Source organism: Poeciliopsis prolifica, unplaced genomic scaffold, assembly GCF_027474105.1.
Source record: "Poeciliopsis prolifica strain line A6 unplaced genomic scaffold, Auburn_PproV2 SCAFFOLD022, whole genome shotgun sequence".
Classification (NCBI taxonomy): domain Eukaryota; kingdom Metazoa; phylum Chordata; class Actinopteri; order Cyprinodontiformes; family Poeciliidae; genus Poeciliopsis; species Poeciliopsis prolifica.
In genome coordinates this window covers 7914045-7940967 of record NW_026562397.1, presented here as the reverse complement: position 1 = coordinate 7940967, position 26923 = coordinate 7914045, and the positions used below count along the sequence as shown (strand labels likewise).

General features: G+C 42.5%; 1 protein-coding gene and 1 long non-coding RNA gene across 4 annotated transcripts; one reads left to right on the top strand and one right to left on the bottom strand.

Annotated features, from left to right (window-relative positions):
- Positions 1–381: 381 nt before the first annotated feature.
- On the top strand, positions 382–26340 carry LOC129369910 (uncharacterized). Of its 2 annotated transcripts, XR_008607001.1 has the most exons (6): positions 382–611; positions 6387–6433; positions 6544–6672; positions 6780–7674; positions 25585–25791; positions 25869–26340. It is a non-coding gene; the product is annotated as an uncharacterized LOC129369910 (long non-coding RNA). The 2 variants fall into 2 exon arrangements; XR_008607000.1 differs by having other exon boundaries at positions 6541–7674.
- capn12 (calpain 12) lies at positions 15843–26923 on the bottom strand. Of its 2 annotated transcripts, XM_055045574.1 has the most exons (22): positions 26673–26923; positions 26351–26420; positions 25670–25788; positions 21704–21837; positions 21325–21496; positions 21171–21254; positions 20124–20209; positions 19962–20039; positions 19721–19893; positions 19379–19635; positions 19282–19293; positions 19116–19195; positions 18794–18916; positions 17911–17947; positions 17768–17839; positions 17637–17682; positions 17328–17389; positions 17154–17222; positions 17007–17085; positions 16805–16921; positions 16256–16308; positions 15843–16158 (listed from the first exon to the last, which is right to left on the bottom strand). In XM_055045574.1, exons 1-22 carry the CDS (start codon positions 26874–26876, stop codon positions 16132–16134), a joined length of 2154 nt encoding a protein of 717 aa, XP_054901549.1. In that variant the 5' UTR covers positions 26877–26923; the 3' UTR covers positions 15843–16131. The 2 variants fall into 2 exon arrangements, with proteins under 2 accessions (XP_054901549.1, XP_054901550.1); XM_055045575.1 differs by lacking the exon at positions 19282–19293.

Below are 26923 nucleotides of genomic sequence, written 5' to 3'. Positions count from 1 at the left end.
TGTCATTTTGTTTAATGCTCACCCCTGCTCAAGACAATAGACCTAATCTTGGGGGTTACTCAGCACAATCAGCATCACTCACAACCATTTTTTCCCCTCAGAAAAACTGACCGTGTGTAAGCACTGACTGGACAGTGGGCAGCAGTGACGGAAATCTGAGCCTGTCACTGCAATCCGAACATAAAGTGATTCACTGTGAATCCTGCATTCGGACACCAGCGGGAATGTGGCAGGTGGGAGGCTTTCTATTTTTTTTTTTTTTGCTGGGTCAAGCTCCGCAACCGAAACGAGGGAGGAGGAGGGGGACAAAATCCTGAATGAATGTAAAAAAAAAAAAAAAAAAAAAAAAAAAAAAAACTGAAATAGGCCTACTACGTTTTTCTGGCTGTGATGTCAGACAATGTGTCGGGGCGGGCGTGCTGCTGTGAAAGGGCTCCACGGTGCAGCTGATGTGTGAACAGGCGTGAGCAAAAAGGGAAGAGTTGGGGATAACAAGCTATTAGTCAGAGCTGCAACCACGTCAGAGACGAGGATTCACGGAGGACGCTGTGTCCCGGATTGCCGTTAACGGAGCCGTGTGCCGCCGAACCGGGATGACTAACTCCGCCGATGTAAGTCGTTCCTGATGGGGAGTTATTAAAGCGGACGGGCGAGAACGTGCGCGCGAGAGCAGCCCACTCTCACCGGGAGCAACACGACCAAAAGCCAGAATTTTGGACGTGAAATCTGCAACTTTTAGGCTGTGTAGCTGTTCTACAACCATGTACGACACGCGTCACTCTTGTGTAATATGCTTCACTTGCGTTTAATTTTTAAAGATAGTCCGCATTCGCAACCTTTAATACGCTAACTGAGCTAAAACAAGCGACAGGAACCGTGTGTGTATGTGTGTGTGTATATATATATGGCGTTCCGTCACCATGGATACGCCGTTACCCTCTGACGCAAGCGCGTATAAATTTGGTCTTTTTTGTTATGCCGCCTAGCAACCGGTTTCCGTGGCGACACGCTTCGGGCAGCAGCACACAATATGGCTTCCGGATTCTTTCTGTGCAGAGAACAGATGTAGTATGGCAAGCCGATTTAGCACATAATAACCAGACGCTGACAATCATTTTCATTTTAATTCAGCTCTATTTCCTTGGATTTTACACCGGATATTCCGCGTAGTTCTTTTAGCATAAATACAATTAGATGAATATAATGTTTTTGTTTGTCTTTGTTTTAGTACTTGCTTTGCTTCAGCGTCAAACATTTATTCCCCTTCGCCATACATTCACCAACACAACAGATGTGTTAAATGTAACTTTTTTTCCTGGATAAATAGTACACATATTTAAATTAATGTGGAGCTGTTTTTCATTTGTACAGAATCTCTGTTATGCCTGGCTGCTGCAACAGCATGAGCCATAGACATAATAAATATTTATTATGTCGATGGTATGGACAGTGTGAATTTCCTCACTGAGAAAGCAAGAGAACATTATGGAGTCACAGTATTATTTTGAGATAAACAACAACATGACTTATTTATATTGCCTCATAATGATAAATATATATATTGTTGATAGATATGAGGAGGTGCAGCAATGAGATATATAGAAGCATATTACCATACAATGTTGTGAATATACATTTTACACCTAAATTTCCCTTTGCTAGAATTGCAGCTCAACTTTTCTTTCTCTGTAAGATACATTTTGTTAATGAAATACAAAATCTTAATCAGTTGAGGACACATATAAATCACAATGTAATTTATTATTCAGTTCGGTTAGTTATTAAGTGATGGACTTCCACACGACCAACGGACTTTACTGAAAAGGGAATAAAGGCGTGAAACCTTCAGGGTGATTTGATTAAATCTTGTCACGACTTGCCACAGCGCAGGGAGGCGCTCACACAGAAACAACTGTTGTTGTTTTTTGTCAGTTTTAACTGTTGGTTGTTTTGCTTTGTTTTGTAAACCTCACTCAGTCGTAAATGAAAGACTTAATACAGCACAAATATGACTCAAGGCCGTTATAAAAGGCTAATATGAGCACTGAAGGGCGAATAACGTGTAATTACAACTAAGCGTGCTTTTCACACTCCTGTGAAAAAGAAGCAATTTATTCTGCTGAAAGCCATGGCTGAAATATTTCCAAAAAGCTTCACTACTTGTGAAGAAGGTGGATGCTTGCTTCAACCGTTGAGTTCAATTCGATTGAGTTTATTTACACACATACACGCACGCACACACACCTATATATATAAAACCCAACCTCAAGAAACATCACAATGTAAACAGCTCTAATTAATGCGAAGTTACAGAGTCTGATTCAGGCCGATAAAAGTACAATTGAGACTGGTCGGATTTTTTTTCTTACTACTCCTTGATACTTTTTATCTTAAGTAAATAAATGTACACACTTTACCTTTACGCTGTTTTGCTGTGGGGGACTCTGGGTGCATTTGGGTCAGTACATTAGGCGTAAATCAAAACATCTGTATAATCCCCAAAGTGTGTCAGGAGGTTCTGAAAGCGGAGATCGACTGTAGTGCTTGTAGAAATAATTCTTACGCAGATGCAGAAGGAATGAACAAAATACATTTAGATAGGAGCAAGAAAAATCAACAAAACCTCCCCGCCACACTGCATCTCTTTTTATATGCTACATGGCCCAATTTGACCCCAACACTCATTGCTGCTTCGTGGAGTAATGCGATGCATGTGAGACTAATCTTCCTGTCAGACTGCCTTGTTTTCTTTTTGGCAGTTTGTTTGTTTGTAACTTGTGGTAGTCTAGACTCAAGACCTGAAAATATAGCAGTGGGGGTTATCTGACACCCCTTGTGCGCTTTGTTTTGCTTGCCTCGGTTTCTTAGCATATTTTCGGGAAGCCACTAACGTGCTCTGCACTCATGAGGCCAGCTCCTGTTTCCTTTTGGAAGGCGGGCCCATGTTTGCTGGTCTGGCCCAAAATACTCGTTGCCAGGCAACGCGTCAGCCTGTCCCAGTTAAGAGCGGGCCTGTTTACACCCCTTCTGGCTCCGCGGCCCAAGAACATTGCATAACTGCCAGTGTTTCGTCACCCCGCCGAAGGAAACCTGAGATGTCTTTTACCCCTCCAGCCAACCACAGCGCCTCGTCCTTTCTTACTGCAGCCTCCCTCTCAGCAGCTGAAGCTTTCTTGCTGGGGTTGCATTTTTTTTTTTTTTTTTTTTTAAACTTGCAGCTACCTCCAACTCAGCAAAACCAAAGTGAAACCGAGAGTAGGGTGTTTGTGGAAAGGTTGGAGCTTGACTTTCAGGTCAGGCCAGTTGTTATGTGATCTGTTAGGTGGAGGGGAGGGTTAAAGTCCACCCCTGTAAGCTTGTTATAACACATTCAATTCTTGTCTAAATCCACCAATTCTTCCCCTGTGCAGCTGAAGGCCTTCCTGTGTGGCTGTGTAAACATTGGCTTCTGTATGAAGTGCATTAGCCAAAAAGCTAGGTGAAATTAAAAACACAAAGCTCTGTCGTTATTAATGCATCTGCGATGAACTTTTGAACTGCTTCGAGAAAGTCTGTTTTACCCCGTGAGGGAACTCGCATATTTTGCCTTTTGTAGTCACTTAAATCTTTTAGATCGTGAAACTAAACTCGACACCAGACAAAGGTAAGCTGAGTGAATGCAAGAGATTTCATTCATAATGGGGGAAAACAAAAGCTTTTAAGAAACACACCTGGCTCTGTGTGAAAAGGTTGGAGTACTTTCTGGATGTATATAATAATAAAAAAAAACATTAAATAGTCTTATGTTAAGTTGTATTTGATGAGGGGAAAGAGTTAAGAGGCAAGCATCAGAAGAAATATGGGAGGAGACAAATACTCTTTCACAGTGACGTGTTTTTGTCAAGCTACACATATTTAAACATTGTTCTCATTCATAAAAGTTTGTCCAGGGGTTTTATTCATTTGTTGTTGTTTTTTTTCACTAGCGTTGTGAAGGGAAGCCAGTCTTTTGGTCAGGTAGTTGTGGAATGTCTGCAATAAGGACAGACTTTAGGAAAACAATGAAAGCATGTCTCGCTGGCAGCCTTGTGGTGAACCATCCGAGCCGCAGCACAGCTAGTCAACAATTGTGTTATGTCCTACACTGGCAGCTTGAGGTTAGTAGAAAGGTTTGTTTTTTCTAGAGCCACTTGTGGAGTTTTTATTTTTTAAAATATTTTTCTGTTTAAAAAATAAACACAAATTTTTGTTCTCCATTTTATGTCACTCTAAAATGATTTGGGTTCTTCATTATTATTGGTGGCACCGTGAAATAATACCTGATTTGTAGTGAATTGAAACTGAATCCTGAAGTGATTATGAACATATTTGCCCTAAATTTTGGCTGAGCTTGAAATTATTAATGTCCCACAGCGGACTGAGGTTCTTCTGACTGGAAGTGAAATTACAGGTTTTGAGATAGTGTAAAGTCCTGATTTGAATCTGATCATGTGTGGAGAAGGCTCAAATTTAAGATGGAGGTAAGAAGGCCTTCCAGCGTCAAAGGCTTGGATCTCCTCACCAGATGATATTAAAATTAGATTAGATTAGAATATAATAAAATAACCAGGCTGTTAAATTTAGTCTCATTGTGTCAAATTCCCACAGATTACAGTCCCTAAATTGCTAGAAGTCTGAGAGCAATGCTAAGACTAGAAAAACTAATTATATCTTTATTGGAATTCTTGGCAAATATATCCACATTATTTTCTTCCACTATGCAACCTCATTGTCAAACTAATCCAGCATAAATGCTTCTATTCAATCTCTCTAGTTTACTTTGTTGTGTTTTTTTTCCCTCCTGTATCTTGACATTTGTCTACTACACTGATATTCAAAGTTTGACTCACCATCAACCTTACTTTAAGGCTTGACCCTCAGTCTTCGTCTGAGTTTGTTTCTCATCAAACCAAATGACCAGATCCGCTAACGTCCGGCAGCCACAGAACCCAAGTGATGCTAGAACGTCACGGCGCCCATGCACTGCATCCTGTTCGCCGTCCCAAAACACATTTTATTCTGTTACTGAGGATTTTCCTCTTTTCAAGAAACGCGTGCAAACCCATAGCTGAATGGCTAACCCCAGCCAGCACGAGACGAAGTTCTGGCCGCATGATGCGACACACTTTTGTAACTTTCCAGAATGTCTTTTCCCCCTCTCTGGCCCACGTCGTTTTCAGTCGTGTTTATGTTTCTGTACATGTGTTTACACGTTACAACCCATGGGCCTGACTTTCTGTTCAGCAACGTTTTGTGTTTGCACAAAGCCTCTCAATGCAGTGAGCACACATTCGCAGGGCTACTGTAACTCTCAGAAGATCACAAAACACAAATCTTACTTGTTTCATGTTATTCCACCCGACAGATTTACGCTCGCTGTCCTCAAACCTTTGCTGGCCTGTTCTTTCTGGAATAGCAACTGAAATAGTTTGCTGTCTTACAGGTCTTATAGCTATGACCTATAAGATATTCACCTACTGGTCGTGGCTCAAAATAAATACCGCATATCTGTGCAACTTCAGCCCCGCTGGAGTTCTTTTTTGTTTGTTTTATTGCTGTAATTGCGGCTGCAAACGTTAACAGCGAGGTGAAGAAACGGGAGTGGATGCCTCCATTGTATCATGCGCTGCATGGGAGTCAGATGCCTAAAGTTAAATGCAATCAGTGGGTTTCAGATCCACAGCTCTCTGTGACTCAGACACAAGCAGCGCGTCAATCCTAGCCTACTTTTGGCAGGCTCACTGCCAGTCACAGAGGCAGAGAGCCAGAGAGAGAGGAGAGAGGAAGGAGAGAGAGGACAAGAGATCAGAGGTGCAAAGTAGCGCTGTAAAGTCTTCAGCCTCGCACCTAAATGCAGAGCGGAGAGAGAGAGACAGAGAGAGAGAGAGAAAGATATTTCTGCGTGATTTGTTTTAAAATGTTTGACTTTAGTCTCACACAAATGACCTTTCCACTCAAAACTTTACAGATGACTGTCTCATTCAAAGATTTTCCTGGAAGCCATGAATAACAGCATTCACCACCACAGCACAGCATTGTTGAAGCTGTCGCTTTTGTCACGATGGCTGTAAATACTTGAAATTAGGATTTTGCATTTAACAATTATTAGTATTATTGCTACTATAAACAAGTGTTGGATCATAGAGGCACAGCAGAAATCACTGCAGCGTAAAGGGAAACACGTCGTCCCTTAGAATTGGTTTCATTCTCAGCTTGTGGTTACTTTTTCGTCCAGTCTCTTTAGGCCATGTGTGGAGGTTTAGTCAGATTAACGTTCAGACAGTGAGAAAAAAAGGACATGTATATATTTTTATGGATGTGTATGTATGGTCTCAGCTGCAAACTGATATATATATATATACATTTAGGTAAACCACGTCTGAGACTGTTGTGACTGGATGATAACCACACTGAGGTGAAGTACACTCTTGCTAAAGTTCTTCATGTATTAGACGGCAATGTTTTCGCAAGAGCAATAATTGCAATGACGTATTTTATTTACGCTCACTTCTTAAAACACAGCAGGTCGCCTCACGGAGCAAACAAAAGTACAAAAACAGTGTAAAAACAAAAGTCGAGCTTCAACAGAGATGCTTCAGGGATGCAGAACGACTGCCTCTGCTGAACGTACCATGGGTGAAACCGCAAACTCTGGTCAGTTTGCTCACTATTGTCATTTTTTCCACTATTAAACACTCTACACCACATACTGAGTTAAGGCCTTTTGATGCTCGGCGCCTCTGCTGTTTTTAATCCCTCAGAGACGCCTCCCTGACCTCGCTCTGATCTCTCCGGAACGTTGCAGCAAAACCCGCTGATGTACAGATTTCACGTCACGCCACTTCACTTTTGCTGCTGTTGCCAGAAATCCTCACGTTGCTCATTTTTTGTGCCTCCAACATTTCAACTTTGCAAATAATATCCTGCTTTGAGAGAAAAGTAGTGTTTTGTCCTCTTCACTTGTCATTAGTCATAGTGTTCTGGCTGATAGTTTGTCCTTTATGTCCATGCGCCGCATCCTTGCCTCCTTTATAATGATTCTTAGTCATCATTTCTCTCTCTTTGCTTGTTTGCATCCGGAAATCTTTGTTTTAATCTTCCCCTCAGCTCGCAGCGCCCCTCTCCTCCCTCCTCCCCGCTGCGTCTCTGCTCCTTACATAAGGACTGCCCTATTTTTTCTTTTTTTTTTTTTTTCAGGGCCCAGTAAGTGGCAGGAATAAAGCGAGTGAGTGGGTGGGGAGAAGGGAATGATGATGGGGGGGAAAGTGGGGGATCTGATGAGGAGAGACAGGAAGAGAAAAGACATGGGGGCAGAAGAGAGGACTGTGTGTACGCTGCACACGTCAGGAAGACAAACCTGCACATGCTCCCGTCATCGCACTCACCTCGCCGGCCTTCCCCGCCCACACACCGCTCACCCCTCTGCTCCCCACCCGCCACCTTTTCTTCTCCTCCCGTCCCTCGTCTCGGCACGGTCGTTCCACCTCAATTCTCATCTTCTCTCTGACACTTCCAGGTGTCTGCCTGCGTGTCAGGGGTCCAATCAAAGCCCGCAAGCATCCCATACGTCCAGGTCCATCTTCGCCTCCCCCATTTCCCGTCTCGGTCCCAGCATGGCGCTCGGAGGAGAGCGACCCGGTCAGGACACTCGCAAAAGTAGGACCACGCTTTCAACTTTTTCACCTTTTGTTGCTTTAACCTAGAGAGTTTTATGCTTTTATGTTGTTGGTCTATCTTCTAACAGACCAACAGACCAACACAAGACAGGAAATAACTGCAAAGTGGAAGGAAATTATACATGGTTATATTTTTTTGTTTTTTGGGTTTTTTTTTTTTTACAAATAAAATCCCACTTTTGTATACATTAGTATTCTGGCTCCCTGATTTGACAATGCAGAGAATTGCCGAATCATTTCTCTGCAATAACAGCTACAGCTCTGGCTATAACTATCATTTTGCACATCAAGGTACTAATATTTTGCCCATTATTTTTTGCAAGATCAAAGAATAAACCCACATAACCCAAGATCACAACACTTCAGTTAATTTGGTTAACTCATAGATTTCATGTTTGAGATTGTGTGAAATAACATGTCAGTGTCAGGACTTGCGGCGTGAGGTGATGAGGCTAGATGAAATGGACCCAGTTGAAATGAAGTGGACCCAGTTGTGAGAGAACAACGATCCAAAGTCCAAGGCAGCACAGAAATGAGCAGAAGGCTCAGGCTCAAAAACTGGTAGCAACTGGTAAACAATAGACATCTGACAGCTGCCTTGACACGGCAAGACGGTAGACAAGACCAGGACAAAGAACAAGGGGTGACATTAAATGGACAGCTGGGAACAATCAAGGGGTAGACAGGACAACACGAAAACTCAATTAACTGAAAAGGACACAAAAACCGAACTTAACCCTGAGGAAAAAAACCCCAACAACAACAAAACCTCACAGTCAGAATGCTTCTAATTTTTTGTCATACAAAGTTCAGATTTAAGCTCTTCAAGGAAGCAGCGCATAAACGAAAAGATTTTTCTGCTTCTTACCGCGATACCTTCAGGGAAGATCTTTGAAAATCTTCCTCCAAGGAAGCGGCAACCTTTTGATTCTGAGATTCTCATTATTCGCCACCCCCGACAGAACGGTCTTTTATTCACATAAACATCTTATTTATTAAATCCTCTCTGAATTATGACAGAACATACTTGTCAACCAGCCATCAGGTTTTATGTAAGCTGAGAGACGGATGAAGATGGACTTCAAACCGCACTTACGTACGATGAGTGTACAAGCGTTCGTTGCGGCTGACATGGTATTCGAACTATGAATAAAATTTGGAGCGGGTTTTTTCTTTTTGTTGCTGCGGGGCCCTTAAAGGAACGCAGGCGCAGACGACTGACGAAAGCAATTTTGATGTTTATGCTGGTGTATTTTTCTGCGAAGCACGCACATGCGGGATAAACACTCGCTTTGTGTTCTGTAATTGTTGTCACGGTGAGACATTTGATTGTGTACTTTAAAGGATATTTTGTTTAATAGAGTAAACACATCATCGTTCTGCCTGAATGTTGGTTTATAGTTTCCGCTCTTCCGAGGGAAAAGTTCGTGCAGATGTTTAAAATGCTAAATTTAGTGCTAGATTTTTAGTAGCCAAGGTCGCAGCCAGCATTCCTCCCTAAAAGATTTATTTTAATAAAATGGCTGTAAAGTGCTGACTTTGAGCTTCAGGCTGCAGAATCACACAGGTGCACGGTGTTGATAATGGAAATTTAATGCACTTCACTGCAGTATTTCAAAGCATTGTTGTACTTTTAGTGAATGGGCACAAACCTCTTGGTAACTTCTATTCTTATATGCCCAAATAAACACAAAACAGTTATTACAGAAAATAACTTTCATTCATAGAAATTCCTTGAGGTCTCCAGCAGAGCGGTTCTGCAGCTGGAGGTTGTATTGCAGACGCCTAAAGATGTGACAGGTTTAGAATTGCAATTGCCTTAATAATGTAAGCGACGCTCTTCTGGGATTTACAAGAACAACGAAAAAAAACCACAAGGAATATGTGCAATTATATGATCACAACTTTTACCAATAAGATTGTAATCACAGTGTTTTATTAGTGCGCAGCTCTACTATTTCATTCATTTTCAGTTCTTTTTTTGTGTATATTTAACTCCTTAATTCTACACTTATGAGTTAGTAGAACATGACACTCAACATGACATAAACACTCAAGGTTTAAGTCAGTGTTTTTTTTTTTACACGCATTAGTAAAAAAACATTGAACTGCTTTTTTGTTGTTGTTATTTCTCATTCATGATGAGATTCAATAACATTATTTAAGCATTGGTGTTCATTTATTCCCATCAAACATCATCAAACCTATCCACTTTGATTATATTTCTCTGATGCATGCAGAAATACATTCAGCACCAAACAGACAAGACGAACATCTGAAAGTATTTTGTCGTCTTTCTCTGACCTTTCCAACTTGTAAAAAGTGATACGAGTTAAAAAAAAAAAAGCGTTTCAGTGAGTTCTTACATCACCGTGCGTTTCTGTGGTCACCCACTGTTTACAACAATCTGCCATTGAGATGATAAAATACCAGCAACGGGACGAGGAACACAGAGCAGAGCGAGGCGGGGAGGTGAATAATGTAGATGCAAATAGTGCTCTTTGCAACTCAAATGACCAGCCCTCGGTCTCCACGACGTGTAAATAAACGCACAATAAATGCGCCCCGCGTTCCCAAGCCAAAGCACGCTCGGGTCCTAAAATACCGCGGCTCTGACGACTGAGATAGTGCCGCTCATCAAATTTATGCGTGAGCGAACCCAGGCTAAATTTATTGCCAAGCGAGCCAACTTACGCAATCCCTCCCTGCACTCCCTCCTGTCTGTTCGGTGGTTTCAGAGTCTTACATCTCAAAGTATCCCAGCCCTCCCCAGGATCCCACCCCCACAATATACGCTACAACTTTGACACTATTCCTGTAGCAGCACGAAAATACCAGCACCTCCAAGAACAGACGCCGAGCCCGTCAGAGCATCATCGCATCCCACATGGCAGCTGGGAGGGAGGGAGAGAGAGAGAGAGGGAAGTGGAGAGATGAGCACAGCTGCTGTTGAGAAATAAAGAATCAACAGAGAAACTCAGGATTTTCTGTTCGCAGCTTTTAATCCAGGCAGATCTGATGCAAACTGTCTCTCTACGCTTTGATCTGGATCAGCTCTCCTCCTCTCAGACAGCTTGTGCAAAGCTGATTCACTTTTGAGACGCAACGCAGAGTCGCCTCAACACCGAATCATAGCAAACTTTAACAACTTTTAGGAAATCTTCAGTTGAATCTCCCACATTATTGGCATAAAGTTGCAAAGGTGAAGTAATGAAGAGGAAATTCATTATACATGTGAAATGATTGGAAAAAAAAAGACTTGGGTGCACATGTTTGAATTTGTTTGTTAATCCCAAAAGTTCAGCTTCGAAGGTCGAACCTTGAATTCTTTTGTTCTGTCGGTACGTCACAGGGTCTCCTGCCTCCCAGTGAGACCCAGATCACGCTGGAGGTGGATGCACTTTTTTTTTTACTGCCATATTTCTCTCTGGATATTTGATTCACTTCTTATCCCAGAGTTGGTCGATTTATTGTGAACTATGTTGATTTACTGGCACAGTTTACAAATTTCCAACTGAGTTGAGGTCGGAGTTTTGGGAAACCAATCCCAGGATCTTAATCTTAGCCAACTTGGTCTGTTTCAAAACAAGCGTTGATGCGTACACCCTCCTCAAGCTCTGACCAAACAATGTATCTTGTTCTAATGTAATTTCCTAATTAGAAACATCGTTTATAAATGTTTGAGAAATCCTTGAATTTTCCCCTGTCAGCCAGTCACGCTTACCTAAGCGTTGCTCCCACAAAGCAGTGCTTTTTCCACCACGCCATTCCTCACAGGTCTCCCCCCCCAACTCGGCTCCTCCAGACTAGCGACAGCAGCAGCAGTTAGGAAACACCTAGAGGAACTGCTCAAGTGTGCTTGGTTTATTAAATGAACCACAAGCTCCTAAGAACAAATGCAAATGGCATAATGAGAGGCATTGTTGTGACGATGACCTGAAGGCAGAAAGAGCAGGAGCTTCTTAAAGAGACAGAGACCCGGTTTCAAAGCGTCAAAATGCGAAGTCAAACTTCTTTTAAGTTGTATGTGATACAATGTTTTTTTTTTATGGCAACTGGAGGCAACATGTCTGATTGTGCTACAAAACTGCCTGGAAGTGGTTTATAATGCCCCTTTAAATGCAAAATATTGTCAATGTCTACATTTGACACAGGAAAGGACAAACATTACGTTTAGTTAGAAGGTCTGAGTTCCTTTTATTTATTTATGTAAATATTAATTTACATTAATATATGCTTTCTTGTATGACTTTCTAAATGTTCCTCACTTGCTCCACGTCCCTTTATCACATGACAAAAAAAATTCTTTGGAGAGTTTCAGTATTTAAAAGCCAAATACGTATTGGATCTAAAGACAGAGTCCAACCGTAGCAGTGGCAGGCGGTCCTAAAAGAGAAAACATTTAGGCCTCTGCCCCACCTGTATGGTCTACACACAGGTATGTTCAAAACGAACCAACAGATGTTGCGACTCCTTACATTTCTATGCAGAGACATTCAGTTTGTCCACTTCCCCCGGTTTAAGACTCAGTACCTGTAAACCATAAGTGACATCAGCTGCAGCTTCTTGCTGATTGTTAGTAATCACGCTGACGGCATACGGAGAACGAGGCTGTTGAATGTTGAGAGCATCTGTGCGACTCTTGTGACTCACGCCGCTCAAACAATAGACGCAAGGAAACGAGGAGGAAGCCCAAGGCTCCCAGACCAACACAGGAATCAGTGAAACAGGTGAAAGTGAAAGTGAAAAGGAGTGCAAATCCCTGTAAAGACTCGTAAGACTCAGTGGGTTCTTTCTTTTCTCTCTCTCTCTCTCTTTTTCCCTTGTTCTTCTCCTCTCTCTCTCTCTCCATCACAATGTAGACGGATGGTTGCTGAGGGCAACCTGTGTGTACTCACCTAACGATGAACAGGAAGTGCTGTGTGAGTGAAGCGGCTATTTATAGCAGCATGTGTAGAAAGGACATTGGCTCACTTGTGCACCTGTGTGCGTGTGTATGTGTGTGTGTGTAGATGCAAGCACCTGTGATTGCGTGTATGACAGAGACAGAGAGAGAGAGAGAGAAAGCAGCCAGTATGTAACAGGGAGGCGGAGGAGGAGGATGCAGATTGTGAGACTCAGACGTTTACTAGAGAGAACCGGAGGGGAGGATGATGGCGGGGAGGTGAAGGACGGATGGAGGGAGTGAGGGAATGCAGTGGAGGAGGGGGCGAGTGTGTGTTGACGCTGTACGTGGCGTCAGCGCGATAAGAATAGAGATGGTGCGTATAGCTGAGACATCACCCTCACACCCTCTGTAGGGCAGCCGGTACTCACTCCGAGTGTGTGTGTGTGTGTGTCAGTGGGTACATGTGTGTACCCAGATATTTCCCAGAGTATGTTGATGTGGACATGGATGAGTAAACTGTTACACAGATTATTTTTTGAAAATTATTTATTTATTTGCCTGTTATATAAGCGCAGTTATGTGACCATGGTTTTTTCCCACGTTTGGTTTGTAGGAACGCATTTTATTTATGTAAAGGAAATCTAAAGTGATTGTGATATAGTATATATATTTTTTTATTTTAACCGCACCCCCCTCCCACTTGAAAATGTTCCTTTAAGTCACCACAACGTCACTGCAGCTTGTCCCCCGTGCTAGAAAAAGAAAAGAAAGAAAATTGAGTTTATGAGAAAATGCTGAGTCAGCTCTTTATCCCAGCGGTTTAAAATTTAGAGAAAAAGAATATTCATTTTGAAGTTGTTTTGTGGCACAAAAAAATACATATGTTTTATTGCGGTAATATTAAATCAGTTTAACAACCGAAAGTCTTCACTGTATTTAAATTACGACCTGTCGGCTGGCATAAGAGAAACAACCGTGTGGATCCATCTGCTCTCTAATGGAGCTCTTCTGCTTCTGCTGTCCTTGACGCACATCTACATTCAGACCATTGAAAAAGTATTAATACTTAATACATCAAAAATTTGCACCAATGCAAACCTTTCTGGACCTTTGTTGAATAAAAACAACAGAAAAGCAGTCAGCCCTAATTCTCTGCAAGTCTCTTATCACCGTGGAAGAATTTTGTTTCATCTTTCACTGGAGTATTGTCGAAATTAGAGGAAATTTCAAGCATGAGCGTTCCGTTGAATTCAGTCAGATCTGGACTTTGACTGGACCACACTAAAATCTTTAGGTGTTCTTTGACTTCTCAGAGCAAATCTTTCTCCTTTAGTATTTCCTCTTGGAGAATAGAATGGGTCCACCTTCAAGCACCATGTTTGACTTCAGGTACACAAATCTTCTTTTGCCGAAATCCAGAGTTAGGTTTACATCAGACGTAACGGGACACAAGCTGTTTATTTATTTAAGTTTATTTATTTATTTTTGATAAAGGTGAGTGTGACCTTTGTCCTGCGCTGGTTTTGGACGGGGCGCTCCGGTTTCTTATTGTTGAATCATGAACGCTGCTGACCTTAACTGAGGCAAGTGGGGCCTGCAGGGAACAGCTTGTTGTTCTGGGTTCTTTCGTGACCTTCTGGATAAATCGTTGCTCCACTGGAGTCATAAAGCCTTAGAAATGGCTTCGTAACAATTTGATGTCAGCAATCATCTTAGGTTTTTGGGGTATTTTTCTTGCACTGGTGACCTTCTATGGAATGCCGCCGGACAGGAAATGGACAGAGAGAGGAGCTGGGAAGACATGCAGCAAAGGTCTGAATTTTGGGAATCGAACCCAGGACTATAGGCGCCTGATCTACCGCTACACCACTACACCATCCTTCTTTGAATTTGATCCATTTTTCTCCATTTGAACCTGATGTGTTGGGGATTTTCTATATTTCTCCTGATGGTGGCTGATTTTTAGGTAGATAATGTTGGCTTCACATGTATCGGCCGATAAATGATGACCCAAAAAAAAAAAAAAAGTTTAAAAAATAAAAACGGTGGCGATACATTGTTTATCTGACACATTAAATGTGGGAAAAACAAAATAAATCTGTAAAGGTGCTAATACTTTTTCATACCACTGTATTGCCACTAAATGCATCTCAGGAAGGAAGCACTTATCTATAACAAAAACAAAACATTTTTAAAAAGGGACTCTATATAAAAAGACACAGTTATGCTGCTCTAAAGGTGACATTATGACAGCAAAATTAGCTCACAGGACTCTTGTACATTTTCAGATTTCACTAAACAATTGTGCTTCATCAGCTGGATTCGCACCATGATCCCCATAAAAATCTCTCCTAACAGAGAGAGAAGGAGCGAGCAAGCGTTAGGTGAGGCTTCCTGTTTTGAGACATTTTCAGCTGCGTGCTCCTCTCCTTCTTCCATTAATGACTTTAATTCTCAGCTTTGCAACCATACTCCCCCTTGGAACCCAAAGACCAACCATCATAAAACCTCTTCCTGGCAGGGTGTGGTAAACACCCTGCCAGGAAGAGTGTGGGAATAGCACAGCTACATCAGAAATTGCTATTAATTAAGGTCAGAACTAAAATGGTTTTTGGTCATTTTCAGTGAAAAACGTTTAAGAATTAAATCTGTTTATAACCAGCTTTCAACTGGTCGTGACCCCCCCCCCCCTTCCCCTTTTTATTTTGCATCTTTCTTCAGATCTTGAAAGTTGATGTTTTTAATAAAATAGTAAGAATGTAATTGGTTTACTCTTTTAAGACTTCTCGAGTTAGGAAAGGAAACGATCCGCTCTGGGACCATAACGTCCAGGGGGTGGCAGCGGGGATAGCAGGGGAGAAGGGGGGGAGGCACACTCCTCTAGGATTGGCTGGTTTAAAAATGCCAGCCAATCATCTATCAAGCAGAATTGCACAAAGGTATGTCAGCTTCCCAGGCTGCATTTTCTGTCAGACATTTTAGATATGCTCCACAAAAAAAAAAAAAAAATAATAAAATAAATAAATAAATCAGCTAATTGGCAAAATTTTCCACAAATAATTTGGAGTCGAGCTTCAGGGAATCGGTGTGGGTCCTCCGTGACATGCCGTCATTAAGAGGCAAGAAAATAAGCAGAGATCAAAACAATGACGTCCAGGAAAAAGGAAAAGTGTGACACCAATCTGTTTCCTGGGAAGAAAAACAGAAGCAAAGAGGTTTTCACGGGAGCGGGAGGAGCTGCACTGGATTTAAAGGAAGAGTTGAAGACCTTTCCTCATTTTATTCAGATATGGGCAGAAAATCATAACAAATAGGCTATAAAAGCATGCATCACGTTTAACCTGCAAAAATCATGAAAACTTAAATTGAAGACTGTTCAAAACTTGGAAGAAAAAGAAATTACTGGGTTATATTGGGTCGACTAAATAAAAACACAAAAGTTTGAATATGAAAATGAAACCCTGAAGCAGAGCACTTTACATTTTGTTTTTTTTTATCCCACTGATGGCTCATCTTGCTCCATATGCAGCTGGTCTTTGTGCCTCCTCTTCACAGAGCCAGAAACTGAAGCAGCCACTGAGCAAAGAAAGGAGAGCAGAAGGCAGAAAGGGCCTGGTCAGATCTCGCCGGTCAGAGTGAACTCCTGATGCGAGGAAAACATTAATCTACTCACAGAGTTGATGCCTCTGTCTTTCACCTCTGGGCTCGTCTCGAACTCAAACAGAGCTGAGGAGAAGGGAGGAACATATCACTGCATGTTGTGGCTTCTCAGAAAGAAGACACTCACACACACACACAAAACATCATGTACATGCTGATTATTTCAAGAGCACAAATTAAATGTTCCAGGTAAAACACTAAACTGTAATGAACAGCTCAGAAAGTAACTGACAGCGAGTGCTTAAGGAAAGCAGAAATGATCTGAGGCGTGTCTCGACTGCAGGGATATTTTTCCAGGTACTACTGCGATTCTCTGAGGCCCATTTCGTCCCTCCTCTGTTTTCAATTTGACTCTGTTTAAAAGGTTTAAATTAAGTTACCAGGAGAGAAACAAACCCTGGTCGGTTTGGATCTGCTAGGGTCTGTTTTGCATTTGCTTGGGCAAAGTTGTGTCAAGGAAAAGTCTCCAACGAGACCAAGCACTCGCGTCCCAGCCTCGAAGAGTCAAAGAGCAGCGTTTGCTGCATAACATTCGACTCATTATCAACCAGGCGTGAGTTACCGAAGAGTTTGCGCAGCCTGGAGACACAGGAGACGAAGCCACGGAAGGACAGGTGAGGCTCTCCGCCCACAAAGCGCTCAGAAAGGAGCTGGACTACCTTGCTGTCGCACGTCATTCCTGGCAAACAAAAAGGACCAAGCAGAGGTGCAAATGCAGCAGCAGTCTGCGTGTTGGGGTGCGTGTTTGGCGTTCCCGTTCATACCGACGGCTTCGAGCGCCAAGCTGAGCTCGAAGGGGCTGATGCTTCCAGAAGAGTCCTCATCAAACTGAACAAAGACGGACTGAAGAGGAGGAGAGACGTTAGCGACAGAAACGCCTTAAGAGATGACTCTTGAGGTGTGAGCTTCACCTGCAGAGTGCGCAGATCAGCCAGCACGGTCTCTGCTTGCTCGCGGCTGAGAGTGGAGCGCCCCTCGGTCTGCCAGCGGAGTCAAGACGACAGCAGTTTGTGCGGCTGAGTGAATCATCAGAGGCACAGGAACACAAAAAGACAGGGAGAGTGAGCGGGGGACAAAAAGGATACGTCCTCCCCGAAGATGATCTGTCTGCACGTCTCCAGAGGCAGATGGCAACTTTTGTCAAACACTGTTTTTGAGACAGAAAGACGGGACAGTGGTGAAAGACGACGACAAGTGTCTATACTTCACGTTCACAAAGCAAGATAAGTTTATTTTTGCCTCACTATAGCAACAAGCCACTGTCTAGACGGATGACCTCTGATTCCACTCTTCATGTCATATTGCTACTTTGGCTCCATCTTGTGGCTAAAAAGAGCTACAGCACCCGACAGTGAGACAATGAGATTAAATCTGCATTAAATCACAGATCAAACCTGAGTTGATCAGCTTCATGATCTCTTGAGCGTTCAGCCTGTCATCCTGCAGGAGGAAAAACAAAAATCACAGTAAAAATCCAAAATGTTTGCAGTATATCGCCAAGGCCACGAAGGGGAGTCGCTCTTACTGGGCCGGCCTTCTCATCAAAAGTCTTCCCAACTTTGGTTTGGTCCTCTGGGGGGAGAGGGGCGGCCATAACCTGAGAGACAGGCACCGTTTAACCCAATCGGTCAGGAGGACTTTCTGGAAGCCGAGTGTGTGCAAACTCACTGGTAGGTAGTCAGAGGAGCAGGTGAAGTCCTGAACCCTGGACATGAAAGAAAACAGCAGATGTCCAGTGACTCTCTTTAAAGCTTTACTTGAAGCTCACTTCACACTGCAAGAGTTTGTGCAAGAGTCCGACATATTGATTTGGCGTTAGCTTGCTCAATGAACCGCGTGGTCGCTGATGGCCGTCTGCCTGATCGGGTCTGCAGCCCCAGCCGGGTTGCGTGACCAGCTTCATGCCACTGACCGAAACAAAGGTGGAAGAGTTCAAGTCGCTCAAGTAAAGTGTCAAATCGCTTTCAGGTCAAATTTTTACCTGCCGAGCACTTGGTGTAATCTAAAGGCACATTTTCACAGTGTACGGGTTCGTCTGTCCTTACGTGATATTCTATAATAAGTCTTTCCTGCTGGGAGAAGCTGGGGCTTTTCCCATCCGTTATAAAACAAAACTCTGGCTACAGGCTAGCTCCATTATCTTTCCTGCCAAATATCTTGCATCTTTTTCACTCTCTTTTGATTCACAGCTGTTTTAATTCAACAGAAATGGCTGACAGTCTGCTGAAAGGTATCATAATTTTAGTCCTGAACACATGTTGTAGTTTAATGCAAACTTCTGATAATAAATCCCATAATCTAAGGTGGTTTAGAATAAAGGCGTGAGTCTGGAGTCGGCTGGGAAGTTGTTTTGCGTTACCAAGCCTTATGAGACATAAAGTTTATTGAGAGCTTTGGGTTACAAGAGAATCTGTCCATCAGGTTTCTACACCAAAGGAATCCTAGCAGAATAGCGGCAAGGATTCTCCTATGACCAACAGGTACATCCTGGATGGGCGTCCAGTTGTTTACGGGATGAAGGACAGACTAAAGAAAAGATCCTTCAGCTCACCCAAGAGTGTTTCTTGTTTTGGAGAAAATGCGAACGAAGAAGTCTCCCGGCTGGTTGGGCCGATAAGTGGATCCGACGATGACGTAGTGACCCGGATCCAGACGCAGCTTCCTCCAGACGCCCCTGTGGAGCCAAAAGCAGCAGCAAATGTTCAGAGAAAGATCATCAGAAAACTTTAAAAAGCGTAAAAATCTTCTCGCAGTGTCCATTTTTTTTTTGTAGCGGTGGTGATGTGGGACAAGTCTTTTCTCCTTGCTTTTGTACACTGAAGTTTCAGTAAAGGTCTGCTCCAGATTTTCAGACTAAAGGAAAACACTCTCACCTCTGGGCCTTGTATTTCCCAGAACGACCCACCGGACGGGTTTTCATAAAGAAGCTCCGGTCCAGGCAGGCACCTTGCAGCTACGAAAAGAAACAAATGCAATTAAAACTTTATGGAAATACGAAATGACCTGATTGCTGCGTAAAGCAGATTGTTTCTCACTTACCTCAGGAGGAACCTGAGAAAAAGAAGGGCAGCGAATGAGTTTACGGGAGGACATGAGCTCGGATGTCCTGGACGTGACAGACTCGTTTGGTTCTGACCTTGTAGACGTGGAAGGCGATGTACAGGAAGTTGATCTTGTCATTCTGCCGGCGGTTTTTCTGCAGCAGCTCCACCAGCACCGTGCAGTGCTTCTTTTTCTGCGTCTTGGCTTCGTTCTTCTCTTTCAGAACCTCCTCGCCCTTGTCGACCTCGTCCTCGTCGCCGTCATTGTCGTCCTCCTCTTCTTCCTCGTCCTCGTCTTCCTGGTCCTGCTCTCTGAGCGTCAACTCGAACTGGGGATTCTTCCAGAAGGACTCTGGCGTGGAATTTAAAGAGAAAAGCAGCAGAGCTGCAGAGCAGAGGTGTGAACGGACGAAGGCCCAAGACCTGACCAGACCTACTGTTGTATCTGCGGCTGCCGCCAGCGGAGCTTCCTGCCACCCAGGAGCCTTTGTGTTCGCTGATGGTCCAGGTGGACGGGCCGGTGGATGTGTCTCCATCCTCCAGAGAGTCTGGACTCAGACTGCAGAGCTCCACGACGTTAAACATCGTGCAGAAGTCACCGGCGCCGATCCTGAAACAGGAGAGACAGTCAGATCACCCGCCGCTCCCACTGGTCAGAGTTGAGTCTCTCCTCCATACCAGAACTCCCCGTCTTCTTCCAGTTTGAGCTGGATCCGCTGCTTCTCCGACTGCTCCGTGTCCTCCCACTCCTTGCACCTGCAGTGACGAACGCACGCAGAGAAACTCAGGGCGAGCAGAACACCAAATGACCAACTCCTCCCTGACTCGTCTCTTGCTCACTTGTCACTCCAGGAGCCGCAGAACTCAACAAAACCCCACGGGTTCCTCAGCTTCAGCAGCAAAACCTCCTCCGATCCTCTTGCTACCTGAAACATTAACAGGACGAGGAGGAACGGATGAAACCTCAATGCTTCACTGCAAAAACGCAAATTCTTCCTCCATCTTTTTGCCAAGTTTCTAGTTCAAATATCTAGTAATGACTAGTACTACTAGACATCACTAGTACTACATTACTAGTAGAACTAGTATTCACTAGGTATACTGCCAAATTATTTCACTTATTACAAGAGATTTTCCCATTTCAATAAGACAAATCATCTGCATGTGGAGCTACTGCTTTTTCATCAATGTTAAGGAATTATTTACTTATCAAAAGCTCCTGTATGATAAAAAGTTACTTGTGATTTAGTTCTAAGATGTTTGCTCTAGAAACTAGAATAAAAAATAGATTTTGTAATTTTGCAATGTTTCGAGAAGTCACATCAAAGATGAAAAAAAAAGAAATAAGAAAATGAGCTTTGAGGATGTGAGGTGACCAGAGTTCAGGTTAAGATGATTGCAATTGAATGATGGAAACAAATTTAAACTGTTTTTGCCAGTATTTTCACAAATGTGGAAAGATACTGTTGCCACATTGAAACTCAATTTTTGCATTATTTCTTGTTTTTATTGGTCCGATGTAAAATTAAATTAAATTGAATCATGTATTCATTAGGTGTGAGTGCAAATAAATTTTTTTCAACAGAAATAAAAGCTTGAAAACATCAGTCTGTGTGTGATTAATGTCCATCATTCAGTGGAAGGATTTACTGAAGTAAATGAACCTTCTTATAATATTCCAGTTTATCTGACATGACTGTATATTCTTTCATTTTGAAAACAACACGTTAAAAGTTCCTTTCTTTTAATTTTACAATTCAAACATTTCGGTGCAGAATGAACAGCTCAGTCAGGAGGAAGTTAGATGATTAAAAGAGGACTTGGAGAAACGTGAAAACTGTGCAGAAGTAAACCCAGACAGCAGCACGACCCCTGGGTTTTCCTGACCTTGTCTGTGTCCGTGATGGCGTAGGCGTGGCCCTTTACCAGCCCGTCCGCCGTCACCTTGCCGACCTCGCTGTAGCTGGAGGCCTGTTCAGGGAGATAAAAGTCTCTCAGCGGGGAAAACGCCTTAACCTCCTGAGTCAAACGCTCAGAGTACCTGGATGAAGCAGCTGAGCAGGCTGCCTCTGGACAGGGCGGCGGTCAGGATCCTCCAGAGGACCGGAGGGGTGCGGGATGTGACAGGAAGAGAGTAAGCGATGCCTCCTGTGAAGTCCTCCATGCCCTCCGAGATGTTGCCGCCCTTCAGGCTCCCGTAGGAGCCCACCAACCTGCAACAGAAGGTGAGGCGTTTATCTGCACCGGCTGAGAGTTTGACTGCCGAATTAACACACACACACACACACACACACACACACACACACACACACACACACACACACACACACACACACACACACACACACACACACACACAGAGTGTGTGGGTGATCACAGTCATTGCAGCACAGGAACATATGCTGCTAGTGGCAACTCACTTGGCATAGGCCTTCTCCACCAGGGCGCTCCAAAACTCGTTGCGGGTGCGAGAGTAGCTGAAGAGCAGACGGCCTTCGCGCACTGGCAGCCTGTCATCCACCACCACCTCCACCCACTCGCCATACTGCCAGAACTGCACAGAGACAGAGAGAGAGAGAGAGAAAGGGAGAGAGAGGAGAGGAGGGGAAGACCGGATGTGATGAGTCAGGAGGAATTATGCAGAGCGTGAACTTTGCGTTCAAAGCCTCGATTTGTACGGCAATATTTTACACGTTTAAACAGCCCATTGGTCAGAAATCTGTCAGAGAAGGACGCCCCTTCACTTCATGTTGCTTCCATCAAAGTATCTGAGAGAAACAAAGTTGCTGAAGGATACTGCTTGTGGAAAAACTCTGACATTTACTGTGAATTTGCATTTTGCAAAGGCCAACCGACTTCTTTGGGGTTAAAGTACGTCTGACAAGAATAAAACGGTTTCAAGGCAGTTTTCCCAGGCGCTCTGTATTTGTGCATCTTCCCATCTGGTCTGATCAGCTTCCCTGTCATTTCTAAAAATATATATAAGTAAATAAAATCACCACAGCACGATGCTGTTACATTGCACTCATCAACATGCTATGTTTGTGACTGTGCAATATTTTTCTGACATCAAGCACTTTGACGCTGAAACGTGCTGTATAAATAAACTTGATTATATATACACATATATATAGGAATATAAGTATAATAAGCATACATGTTTATTATTTATTTGTTAAGAAAATAAAGGCTTCAGCGTAAAAACAAATTTCATATCCAACAAAAATCAAAAACATTCATGTTTTGGACAAGATCTGTGGATTGTTAAAAGAAGGATTAATAAAACTAATCAGATTAAAAATAGCTAACTTAATGGCTAAATAATGTGAGACTTCTTGATCAAGCGCAACTTGATCAAAAAACATCTTCAAAAAAAATTTTTTTTTTGTATTTAAAAATGAGAAAGACTCACATTAGCTGTTCAAGACTCAAAATTGAAAGTTTTGCTGCTGAGGTTTGACCTGTGACCAGAAAGAAAAATATTTATGAGCTGGAGCCACGTCTGGAGTTCAGAGCAGCGGCTCAGTGACAGTTTTATGATGTCTTTTAACCCGACTCACTACAGACGGGCAGGAAGTGTTTCCATACGATATGAGTGGGCTGAGCACACAGCCTTGTGGAGTACCTGGGCTCAAATCCACTCACACACACTCACTCTACAGGTGTGTGTCCGTTACTCCAGAGGACCTGCAGAAAGTTGCTGGAAATGTGTTTGAATGCGAATGGTCCAGGTACAAGAGATGTTTCTTTTATTTTTTATGTCGGGGTCTAAGTTCTTTTGTTTTTTTTGGAGGTGCACCAGTGAGGCGTTCAGGGTCTGGGGAAAGTCATCCTGACTCAGTGAATTCAGTTGGTGGTTTTATTAGTGTTGCATTTTTCAATCTGGATCCAAATCAAAATGATAAATAAGACATTCTGGCATAAGACATAATGGCATCCATCTGACACCATTCTGCACATAAAAACAAAAATAATGACATCTTTTGGCACAGCTTTCTTCATTTTTTCTCGTCACGGCTGCGTTGTTGTGATATTTGTTTTGTGTGTGTGTGTCGTGGTGCCAGCTAGGTTTCTGGGAGCAGCTCAGAGCAGGCCTGGACTGGTCTTCAGTGGTTGTGTGTGGTCCTGCACGGTGTTACTCACACTGCTGGGACATAAACCTGTTTGGATGATGAAACTCTGAGGGAAGCTCTACTGGCAGGTCGCTGCGTCTCAATAAGACAGCAGCAGCAGCAGCAGAGAGATTCGCATTCAAACACATTTCCAGCAACTTTCTGCAGGTTTCTGCAGGACCTCTGGTGTTTTTGCGAACGCGAGATGTCTGCCGAGATTAGTTGTATTGATCCGAGCGGGTCGGAGCCTGAGAATGTTGATTTTAATCACAGCGTCTAATGAGCTGATGCAGATATGGGTTTGTGCTTTTCGCTCACAGATGAGTTGATGCCTGCTCAAAGCTGCTGTTTGGTTCAAAGTGTCGGCAGCCAAATGAGCAGACATCACATGAGTCAAATCTGATAACATGTTAATAAATTGAAAATATCTGGTCCCTGAAGCAAACAGGTGATTTATGTTGTTCATAAATCAAACGTAATTGTTATAAATAAGCAGTCTGCTGATACCGTGCAAAAATATCAACTCATCTCTGGTTGTTTATATTTTGTTTCCGTGGAGCTAAACTATCTCTTATAGCTTAAACTATTGATCGATGCTGAACGTCATGGCTGCTTTTTACTCTTTTTCTGCCCAATCTAAGAAAATTTGAGAACTGATGGTGACGATCACTTCAAAGGGAACAAAAACAATTGGTTTACAGTTTCATTAGGTTGTCGTCAGGTTTTCATGTTCATACTCTGAATTACTACAGCTAAGTAGCATTAATTTACTTTATTAAGTCAATGATTTGCCTTTACACAGGTCTGAACATGAGAAACATTTCCTTCATAATCGCTAGGATTTCATACCAGACCTCACTTTTACAGCTTGAACCCGTCCTGGAAAATGTTCTGATGTAGATCACTGATGTTAGACAAGAATGCCAACACTCTGGGTTGAGGTCAGAGGGCAAGTGTCTGTGTTTTGACCATTTTTTTTTTGTTGTCATTTATTAATGTTTGTTTGAGTTCTTTATTGTTTTAACAGTGTTGTTATATAGTTTCATCTATCTGCATTTGTTTTCTACTTAATTGTTATGCTCTATTCTTTGTGCATTTGGGAGAAATTGATATTTTTCTACCAGGGACAGTAAATGATATTTCGATCTTTATCTTCAAAGTAAAAAAAAAAGGAACGGCTCTTCAGACGTTATTTTTGAAGTCCACTTTAAATCTTATTTTAAACTTCCAGGGATGCTGATAATTGTGGAGGATGCTCTTTGAATGGGCTTAGGTAGGCACCGATGCTGGCTCAAAAAGTCTAAATCAAACATTTCATCTTCACCTATGAGAGTTTTGTTGTTTCATTTTTCAGACTTTGTCAAAGTTCTTTCTCAACAATTCACAGTGATGTGCATTGTACTTGTGCAATTGTGCAACCTGATGATGACCAATAATGAACTGTAATTAATTTGTCTCTTTTCATGGCTAAATGTGTTTTTAGTATAACTCGAGGGTCTGACAGTAAAACCATCTAGAGATTTCCTTTCCACTAATCAGTTAAACTTGTTTTATTTTTTGACTTTTGTTTTGTTTCTGTTCTTTATGCTGCCCCTAAATCCAGGGGCTGTCTGTCATCAACTCTCTGTGTCAGTGTTGTTGTTGTCCTTAATTAAAAATAAAACAATTTGCTGATCATTGCTTAAGAATTGCGGTGATAATCGTACGTTCTGACTGTGTTTATGTTTTATTAATGAAACTGAATTTGAAGTTGTTTCAGGCTCTCAAATTAAATTGTCATAGTGGTTTTATTATTATTATTATTATTATTATTATTATTATTATTATTATTATTATTATTATTATTGTTATTATTAGTATTAGTATCATTATTATCAGTAGTAGTGGTGATTGCTGAAGTTGCTTTAGTAGTTATAGTTTAAGTAAATAGAAGTATAAGTTACCTTTGCAATAGAAGTAGTAGATATCGAAAGTAATTAACCATACGTTATTATTAATATTATTATTATGTTTGGTGTTTTTATTGTGCTAAATATGATTATCATTAACATAAATAACTAGACGGATCAGCTATAGCATCTACTGCTGAACTCTGAGTCGTGGTGTAGTTTTGTAATCGTAATAAAATCTTTGGTGATTGATTTTATAATTCACAGTGTTTTTCTTCAATTTGACCTGTTTGTCACCAGCACTGGGTTTGGAGCTGAGGATGAGCAACGAAGCAAAAGCAGGGTGTGTTTAAAGCCGGAGGTTGGGGAGTGAGTCTTAACTCACCCTGAAATGGAAGATCCCTGCGTACGGATCCGTCAGGCTCTGGTTGGAGGGAACCACCTTAGCAAAGAGCTGCGGATGGACGGTGAGCGCGGAGAGGGCAGCCAGCAGCCAGCAGTTACCTGGTGAATAAAGGAAGTCCACAGTCCATCTTTAGACTTCTGGTGCTGATCTAAAGTGAATGCATGCTTTTGTGTTTTAGGTTTTGCATGCTGTATGTCACATTCCTCCCCGACAGCAAACATCTGTTCTGTCGCCAGAGATGCTGCAGGAACCGTCTGCATCTGCGCGACTCTCTGGAAACTCATCCTGGTTTTGCAAGTGTTAAAGGAAACCACATGTTTGAAGAAGAGGCTGCAGGAGGCGATTGGTCTGTCATTAGACGTATTTACACACGACTGGAGACCAAACTCTTCATTCCACAAATCCCACGAATGGAGACGATTTGACGTTGTGCATAAAAGATGTTTTATCATTGTTAATTGTTTACAGAAAAAAGGGCTAATAAAGTCAGAGGACTGGTCCAGTCCAATAAATACTTCTGTCTCCTTCTTTGCCAATAAGAGCAAGCTGCATGTTCTCCAACTGTCTGTCTGCTTTCAGCACATAATTTATGGATTAAAGTCCTCCGTGGTGTTATGCAACACTAGTTTCTAAGAAATCCGTTGTGATTGGTGCTCTTACCCAGTTGGCCCTGACAGATATCTGTGGTCCCAATGGTGTCCTCCACAAACAAGGCATCTGCACTGATTTCCTTAAGAAAAGCAGCAACAGCAACTCAGACCACAAATGACTTAGTAAGAAGTCAAGACAGACTTTAAAAGTGCAAAAATACAGATTCGGGGAGATAAGTAGAGACTTTGGGGAAAAATATTTACACCAAATTTAACTGAATGTGAAAAGATCTTGACAAAACATTAGAAATACACTCTCAATTAATTAGTTAATTTGCTAAAAATAATTTGCCGGTTTGTTAAAAACATTAAGTGATTTACGGCAGTCACACCTTGGGTCGCTTCCATTTGATCTCCTTCGCTGGATTTGGATCTTTGGGCATCCCAATGGACTTCTGCTCAGCAGGAAAGGAGGGATCTTCAAACAGCTTGTCATCCTTCAGACACTCCTGCAGCAGAGCATCGAAGTCCTGGTTCTGGAACTTCACCGGGTTGTCGATGGAGCCGAGAGGGGCCGCGGCGCTGTCAGAGGCCATGCTGCCTGCAGGAGGGGTGAAACACGACTGGTGAAAGATGCAAGCTG